Here is a 9,569-nt window from a genome sequence, read left to right on the forward strand (position 1 = left end):
CGCGAGGCGCTCCCTCCCTCCTCCCTCTCTGCTCGCCTAGAGCGAGGCAGGTGAAGGGAGCAGCCCCGCCTTTACCTCGGCTATGGAAAGTCACCTCTAGCAGTGATTTCGTCAGCGGGGAAATTCAAGCGCTTTGCATATCCAAGCTTGCCGCACCACTGTCTCCGCCGCTTGCCTAAGCCTGCCCCCGGATCAGGAGGCTATAAAATGGGAAGGCGCGCCAATCGTAGCAGAAGGGTAGTGTTCTCCTTCGATCGCCAGCAGGAACCGGGCATTTACACCACGTAGAAGACTGCCCGGCATCGAAGACAGCCTGCTCCGTGACGGCGGTGGACAAATGGCAAGTTGTAGCTCTCAGAGCCTCGGAGGCACCCTGCTCTTCCTAGGTAAGCTGCCCTTCCTCCTTTTCGCTCCAGCCGCTGACCAGCGACGTGAATGCCCCCGCCCGGTGCAGACGAAAGGCAGGGACAGTGCTTTCCATCCTATTTTGCCTCTGTTGCCTCCTTTGTTATTCATTGCCAGTCACTTAACTCCCTACCAAAGTGACGCAGGTAACTTCTTAAAGGCATCAGGGAGGAGAACCTTCTTTTAACACGGGTACAGTTAAAGCTGTCCGAATCTCAAACTGGGAACAGTTCGCAGTTAATGCCAAGGGGATGTATGTGGTAAGTAGATACGTTGCTGAGGCAAAGTGGCGTTGTGATTAAGTGCAAGGGGTGCCGTATCCTAAGAGTGCTTATGGGACACTCTGTTGTAAGAGTTTCCTGCTGCAGATGCCCAGTGACTTTGTTACAGAAAAGATGCTAGCAGTATATAGCATCGTTGTTTTCAGTGTGATAGGACAGATACCTCTGGCTTGGGCGCATGGTATAGAAACATCCCTGAAGATCCAGGGGCTGTATTTTACAGACCTGACCCAGAATAAGATTCTTGCAGCTTCAACCAATTTTTTAAAAAATGTTGAATTTTAGAGAGTGCAGAGATAAGATCATACCATTTCAAGACCATTTTGCCATGGCCTTCAAAAATTAAGAAAGCTTGGATAAATAATTAGTTCCATGTGGCTGACCGTTCTTCCACAGCCTCTCCAAAAGAAGAAATGATAAGATTATATTGCTGGGGAGGGAGAGAAGACAAGATCACCAAATTGCACAGCAACCATTTACCATGAGGGGAATCCAATTCATGAATTTAAATAACTTATTTATTTATTTATTTATTTATTTATTTATTTATTTATTTATTTATTTATTTATTTTAATTCCATTTATATCCCGCCCTTCTCCGAAGACTCAGGGCGGCTTACAAGCTTAGCCATTAACTTAACTGGGCCATCTCTTTTCCTTGAGTAGGCATTGGAAGGTTGAAAATATCAAGAGAACCCGTTTTCCCATTTCTCTTCAGGACTTGTCAGGGAACTAAAACTCTTTTGATAAGTAGCTATCTGGGGAGAAAAATTAGCTATAAACAAGATAAAATTTGGCTGGGATTAAAGTCAAACCCTCTTTTGGTTAATTGGGTTAATTATAACTTCTGCTTCAATAGGGCTAGAATGCAGAATTCCATATAACTTCTAGATGGCAGCAAATGATGAATCTTTGTTTCCATTTAATGGTCATCCAGAGCTGGATACAAAATCTGACACCATTTTCTTTCAAGCCCTACTTTGCTCTGGAAAGCATTTTCATTGGCTTGAGAGGACTAGCATGGGAAGGTTGAGATGAGAAAGTCAGAAACATCTAAGAGAAAATTTTGAAATAAAATTATCATAGATTCTGAAGGTAAGAATTAGCCCCTGCCAAAAACCCTGTATCTCATTTCTGTTAAACTCTATCTTTCCTGGCAATCACTCATATAGGATCTCCATGATTGCTTGGGAAATTCAAATTCATATACTTGTTTGCCATAATTTAATTTGGCCCTAACTATTAAGAACCCTATGATATCACTTTGGATTAGACCCATAAAGGAACTGGTACTCATTGCAGTTCATGCATAATTAGTCTAATAAGATCAGAATGGTCAGTTCTCATCATGCTAACTATACATCCTAATACCTGTATCAGTGAAAGCTTCTGAGCTACCTCCAGTTATGTGCATTAACTGGATGTCAAATCATCAGTGAATCAAGGTCTGTGATTTTCTTAGGATCACAGCTGTTTTGATACTCTAAGCCAGCAATATCCTTGTGCTTCAGTTGTTATTTAAGCTTTGCTGAATATGGTTTTGTTTTAAAAATTGAGTTTATCCAGGCCATAAAAATTCATAGGTGTGTTCACACATTATGCTAAGCCAAATCTTTACAACCTAAAGAACTTGGACTTCATACAATATTCAATAGTTCAGAGTACAGCTTCCAGAAATCCTCCAAGAATTATTCATTTCCAACTTTGATAATAAACTTATTAAATACAAAAGGACCAAGGCAATCTAATTTAATTTTCAATTAAAATGGAATGAAAACTCTCTACTAGTTTAATTCATCAGTAATAGAAAGTTCAACCATTTTGTGATCCTCTACTATTCAAATTCAGTTTTAAAATGTGTTCCACAGTACAACATAAATTAAGGAAATGATGAAATTACAAAGAATTGTGTTCAGGTATTAGAAGTACAAATTGCCTAGATCAACACTTCTGCTCTTTGGTAATAGATTTGTCAGCTGAGTTTTTCAGTGGATCAAGAATTACTTTGGTTTGATTGTCACTGTCTGTATATTGATTCTGAGCTATTCTCAAAGAAATACAGCCATTAATTTCATCTCCTAATTATAGAGCAGATCTTTTTTTGTTTGCCAAACCCATTTCAGCAGGAGGTGCTCAGTTTGTTGTTGTTGTTGTTGTTTTACTCCAGGACAGGTAGTTTCTCCACCATTTTAATTTCATCCATTATACAACATTCTGATCCAACACTTGAATATAGGCAATAGGAAAAAAGAAAGTTGATGATATAAGAGTGCTGCTAAACATATTGTACAACTACTGGGAATATTTTTGGTACAACTCCTTCTTTAACCTGAGATTTTCCTTAAATTAGGACCACTATGTGTCAGTGGTGGCTGGGAATTTGTAGGTGGCATATCCTGTTATGTCAGTCTTTGAGGTAAAATAAAGTGGCATGAACAATGATGACATGGAAACTTTTTCTGAAAGTGTTTCTTCTCTTAAAGCTATTTTTTTTCTTTAGGGTGGCACCTAATTCAAACCACTCTTAGTACAACAGTAATCCCGTTATGTGGAGTAAATAAGACTGAAAACTGTGTAACTACTGTAGGTAAGTCAGATTATTCTGTAGTATTCAGTAAAATATCAGAACATTATCCAGATAATGAATAAAATGAGCATTCCCAGTATCCCTAACTGTATGGCATTTCTTCTGCTTCTTGACATTCTTGCATTCTTTCATGATCACATCACCTTTCTGTCAAAATTAAACTGCATTTCCTTGGAAATGAAATTTGTTTCTGAGTCTTGTTTTTGTTACATTTTCCACTGTAAAGTGCCAGGGATATATAGATGGATGACGCTAAACACAAACACACACACACACACACACAGACACACAGACACACATATATATATATATATATGTGTATGTGTGTGTGTATAACACCAGGATGGATAAAAAACAGTCATTTAGCAATAAACGACTGTTTTTTATCCATCCTGGTGTTCGAAGATTTTATACTTTAAATATATATATATGTGTGTGTGTGTGTATGTATATATATGTATATGTATATGTATATATAAGAAGGGACGTGGTGGCTCAGTGGGTTAGGACGCTGAGCTTATCGATCAGAAGGTCGGCAGTTTGGCGGGTCAAATCCAGAGTGCCGCGTAGCAGAGTGAGTGCCTGTTACTCATCCCAGCTTCTGCCAACCTAGCAGTTCGAAAGCACGTAAAAATGCAAGTAGAAAAATAAGGACCACTATGGTGGGAAGGTAACAGCATTCTGTGCGCCTTTGGCGTCTAGTCATGCCGGCCACATGACCACGGAGACGTCCTCGGACAAACGCTGGCTCTTCAGCTTTGAAATGGAGATGAGCACCAGCCCCTAGAGTCGGAAACGACTAGCACGCATGTGTGGGGACCACATTAAATCTGGAAGCCCTTGTAATATCCAGGTATTGAAATAAAAGGCTTTGGGGGGTTGTTTTGCACTCAAAACAAATTCTTAATAAGCCAACATCTATCTTTCTGTCTATTTTATCTGACAAGTACTTAGTTATGGTTTCTCTAATGAATAGCATCATTTGGATTTTTCTTTAAAAACTACTTCTTGAAACAGTAGAAAAATATTTTATATTTTTTTAAACCTACTGTTACATCTTTGTTAAAATCCTATGAAATGTTAGATTGAGAAAAACCATCAATCTGGGCTGTATATATTCCCAGCTGAGAAAGTCTTTAGAATTAGATCTGGATTTTCCCAGATCTAATTCTAAAGACCTTACCCTCAATACCATCTGGCCTTGCCCTTCTGCCAGTCCATGTTAAGGAAGAGAAAGTTTTATCGTTAACCTTCTAGACTCCAGTAGGGCCACCTTACGGCATGTCTTTGATCCTTGAAGAAAGCCATGTCCTCACAGATGACAATGCAGGTTAGCTTTTATTTATGCATGTGTTTACTGTCATACAAACAGGAACTGTTGTACCTATAACTCAGGTGGGAAGAGAGACAGAATGCAAGCCAGAATGGCGAAGTTACTGTTTCAATGGAGATTGCAGATACTCAGAGACTTTGGAACGATATTACTGCAGGTAAAAGAAATGCTATGAAGTAAAAGGTGGAAATGATGGTGATAACAATAAAATAAATAATGATGATAATGCTTAGCATTTTAAGTAAGAACACTTTTTAAAAAACTGCTGCTCTTGTTCCTCTGCCTTAAAAACACAGAAATTCAGGAACTGTTTTTCTTACCTTTATACCACTCTGATTTCTGCCTAGATCTGCTATTGATCTTTCTCCTCCTTGCTTGAACAAATTACTGCATAGAAAGAGTAGAAGCATTTGAAACTTGATAATTTTGATTGATTATGTGTCATTGAATCAGCATTGGCTCTTAATGTCAATACTCAGGGCTTTTTTTCTCATACAACGCTCAGAACGGAGTTCTGGCACCTTTTTTGGATGGAACCTTGTAGGGTAGGCAAGGCGGGTTGTATGACATGTGTGAGTTCTGGCACCTTTTCCTTTTACAAAAAAGCACTGTCAATACTTAATTGGTTTTCTCTACTCAACCTTCTCTGTTCAACCTGATTTTTCAACACTTCTTAAAGCACAACAAAACAGAAAACTGTGACTAGTTTTGAAGTATTCTAGGACTCCTGTTGTTTCTGTCTTGCTAGTTGGTGCTCAATTGCTGTGATAGGAAATCTATCTTTGTGCATGGATTCTAATATTGCTTGCCCTTCTGATTTAGAAAAAAAATGTACAGCTGCTTGTATTGGACAATATTTCTGAATATTCAAAAAGACCAATGCTTTATTAGATATACGGCCCTGAGAATCATTACTGGGACTGGACTAGATTCTTTTTCTTGCTTCTGGATACCATTTTTAGGCTGTAAGGACTGAGCCAAGGGCAGGGAACTGACTCAGGGAGGTTAAGAGCTTGTCTCAGGAGCCTTTAAATTGTCATCATCTTGGCTTTTTTTTTGAAAGAGACTGCTTTGGAAAAAGATGAGCATAGTTTTAAAATTAGAGAAAGAGCCTGAAAACTATTCTGACACTTGGAAGTACAAATAACATGTAAGTTCTAGTAATGAAAGTCAAGGAACATAGTGAAACTAGAATTAAGATTAAAGATAAAGGAGATCAAACTAATGTCAACAGATCCTTCAACCAGACTTAGAATTGATAATAAAGGTGTTGAAGTGGTAGAAAGCTTCTGTCTTTTACCCTCAATTATCAAGAGTAAAGCAATCAAGAAATATGCCACAGACCACACTGGGTGGAGTTAGCCATGAAAATTTGGAAAAGATATTCAGATACTAGACTGTGTCCATACTTACAAAGATCAGAATAATGCAGACAATGTGGTTTCCCTGTGACACTGAGTGGGAGAGAAAATATGGATACTTTTGAACATATGATAAGGTTCAAATGGTCATACTGCAGACACAGAAGTTCTAGAGAAACCTGGAAAAGTCTATACTACTAGAAAAATGGAAGAAAAGAAAAGATTAACATGCAGCAAGATGGATGGATTCAGTTACAGCTACAATGGATACGCTGTTGGAAGACTGAAAGATCAGGTAGGGGATTGGCTGTCCTAGAGAAAATCTGTGTTGTCACTAAGAGTTTGCAATAATTAGATGGCACATAATCATCAACCAAGGCTATGAACAGCTCCTCATTCATTTATGTGTTCATAATGCATATATACTGTATGAAAACAGCCTTCACTACCTGGTATCTTTCAGATTAATGAGATTAAAACTCTTATCATCCACAGCTTGTATGGACATGTTTTTGCTACAGGGGGATTGATAGGAGTTGTAGTGCAATATATCCTAAGGGCACTGGGTTGGAAAGGCTAAACACTATGTTTGTGCCTCTACATCTACTATGTTTGTGCCTCTACATTTCAAATGTTAATTTCAATTTAACTGTTCTTGAAATAGATAGTCCCAAACTCATCACAGCACCTTGGAATCAGAGTGAATTTGCAGGGGCCACATAGGATAATTGACTAATTAACAAACAGAATGACTAATGAGCTTTGTGTCCCAGAGTTCCAGACTGCACAGTTTGGGAATCGCTAGAGGTGAGGTGAAATGAGAAAAGTTGAGAAACTGTGTCTTAAAAGAATTTTGGGAATTGTAATATGTTGAGAATACCAATAAATCTGTTCCTTTTCCCAGAATTTCAGTCCTTAGGATTCTCTATTAAAAGAGAGTTACTATAATGCAGTATTTTGGTGGATACCCTTGGAGTAGTGCTTCATTGTTGACTGTAATCTCAGCTTGCAATCTCTTTGATACTAAAAATAGGCAGTATGTCTAATGTTGACTTTTTCCTGTCTTCGTTAGATGTAAGGAAGGCTGGATTGGTGAACGATGTAGCCATTCAAATCTGATGGTCATAAAACCCTTGAGCAATGAATACTTGGCATTTACTATCCTTTTGTGTCTATTTTTCTCCAGTGCAATTTTATTATCAATATACTTTTACCGAAGGTAAGCAAATTGAATTGAGCAAACACACAAAAACATACATAAGGATCTGAGATTGGGAATAAAGAACATTTTATCTGAAAATTTTCTGCATGTTAAAAGGCTGTCAAAAGGACAGAAGCAAATCAGTTTTTTAAATGGATTTTAAGTCTATTCTGATCTCGTTTGCAGAAGGTCATGAAGGTATTAATAATTTTGTTTCCATTGTTTTTAAATATGTCCTTTTGTAAAATTCAGGTAAAGGAATCTTTGCATGGTATGAAAACAGATTTTGATATAATTGATATATTGTCTATTATTGACCAATAATTGTCTATTATTGATGATTTTTACATATGCCTTCATGCCTCAATGTGTGAAAATGTAACTTTTGAAACCCTCCAATTAGAAAATAAGAGAAATAGAAGTCTGGATAGAGCAAATATCATAGAACAGTGACAGATAAAGAAATCTCATTGACATATCAACACCATTGCCTTTCTCCATGCTTTTTGAACTTATTGTAGTACCTTTTTAAGTTATTACCTTAGAACCTAAGTTGTATGTTGAAGAAATACAAGAAGATAATTCTATGACCTCAATAGGCTCAACTTATTTTATGTTCTTCTAAAGATGTTCTTTATTCTTACAGGTATCTAAACAAGAAGGAGAAACTTGCTACAAGCAAAAACTATAAAGAGGTTGCTACAGATGCAGAAAAAGACCAAACTCTTCTTCATGTGTGACATAAGGATTCATACAGAATCCATTTATTTAATAATATAAAGAAATATTTTATTAATATTTATAAGTGAAAGAATTTCAAGTTTTGATCAGAAAATATATGTAGAGGTCAAAGCACTATTTTTATAAATGTCCTTTATATTTGTATTTTATTTTTTATTCAATGCTATGTCTTTGGAATGTTTTCATAATGTAATGCTATGATGTCTTGCATTCATATCTGTGAACTGTTACATGTGAGTGCATGTAAAATGTATTTTACCATGGTTGCATTTAATGCACTACAAATACTAAATGTTGCTGTTTACTTCACTGGAAGAAAGGTTTTAGTTGGAAAAAATTAGAAGGAATCTTTAGTTGTTATAAAGATGAAATCTTCCTAATTGTTCTAATTATCTGTTTCCTTAGAAATAAGAATAGAAAGTGTCATATTGTAAATTTGTGCACTTATTTATTTCTTCATTAAAATATTGTTTGCTCATCTGGCCTTTGAAAGAATTAAATACCTATAAGAGGTCAACATCACAACTAAAGTAAACACACAAAAAACTTTCTTTAAAAGATACAATAGAATATTTCATCAAAGTTTCCCAAAATAGAAAATCAGCAACTTAAATTATTTTAAAAATAGGGATGTTCTAAATATAGAGATTACAGTAAAGATAAGGAAATAAATCATTTTCAATGGATTTAATACTGACGCTGCAGTTACACACAATTAGAAAAGATTAGATTGGAAAGAAATTCCAAAAGGAAATTCAGTTTTTTTCGCATCCCACCAGGCTCAAGGTTGACTCAGCCTTCCATCCTTCCGAGGTAGGTAAAATGAGGACCCAGATTGTTGGGGGCAATTAAGCTGACTTTGTAATAATGCCGCTTGGGGGGGGGCAAAAGCCCTAATAAGCAGGCATATACATAGAATGAAGGCTACTGCTAAGCTTGTAAGCCGCCCTGAGTCTTCGGAGAAGGGCGGGATATAAATGGAATTAAAATAAATAAATAAATATGCATATGAAGCAATAACAAAGATTCAAGAGGCTGCTGGAGAAGGGCAATTGAATGAGAGAATGGAATGTGGAGATCAAGTTGAATGATACCAGCAAAGAAGTCTATTATGAAATCTATATGATTTAAACACGTCACTCTATAACAATGTATAGTGAAGAAATAAAAGCAACCCTGGTGCTTTGAAGGATAAAAAGACAGAAGCGTAAAAGAACATGGGCTGGGGAATTCTGGAAGCTGACGTCTACTCATCTTAGAGTTGCTAAGGTTGAGAAATGTTACTAAAGTTGAGAAATACTGCTCTGGAAATACTGGAAGCATAATTAATTATATAGGAAGCTTTTTTAATTTAAAGTCAACTGGAGATCCTAACATAAAGAGAGTAATAATTGGTTAATTGTTCTCACTGTTAGGAAGTTTTTCCTTAATTCCAGGTTGCTTCTCTCCTTGATTAGTTTCCATCGTTTCTTGTCCTGTCCTGGACCCCCTCTTCTTTGTGGCAGCCCCTCAAATACTAGAATACTTCTATCATGTCCTTTTCTTTAGACTAGCCATATCCAAACCCTGCAACAGTTCTTCACGTTACAGTCTCCAAGCCTTTAGTCATTTTAATTGTTCATCTCTGCACTTTTTCCAAACCTTTTTTGTAACGTGGTGA

The 9,569-nt window shown here is 36.8% G+C and overlaps 1 protein-coding gene across 1 annotated transcript; it reads left to right on the plus strand.

Annotated features, from left to right (window-relative positions):
* Positions 1–207: 207 nt before the first annotated feature.
* Positions 208–7,908, plus strand: LOC308678975 (proepiregulin-like; the record flags this gene model as incomplete). Its single annotated transcript, XM_081346206.1, is given in 6 exon segments — positions 208–260; positions 262–386; positions 3,187–3,273; positions 4,646–4,763; positions 7,040–7,186; positions 7,815–7,908. Coding segments are annotated over 6 exon segments (624 nt in total).
* Positions 7,909–9,569: the final 1,661 nt, after the last annotated feature.

This window comes from Vipera berus, assembly GCF_964194415.1.
Source record: "Vipera berus genome assembly, chromosome: Z".
NCBI lineage: Eukaryota > Metazoa > Chordata > Lepidosauria > Squamata > Viperidae > Vipera > Vipera berus.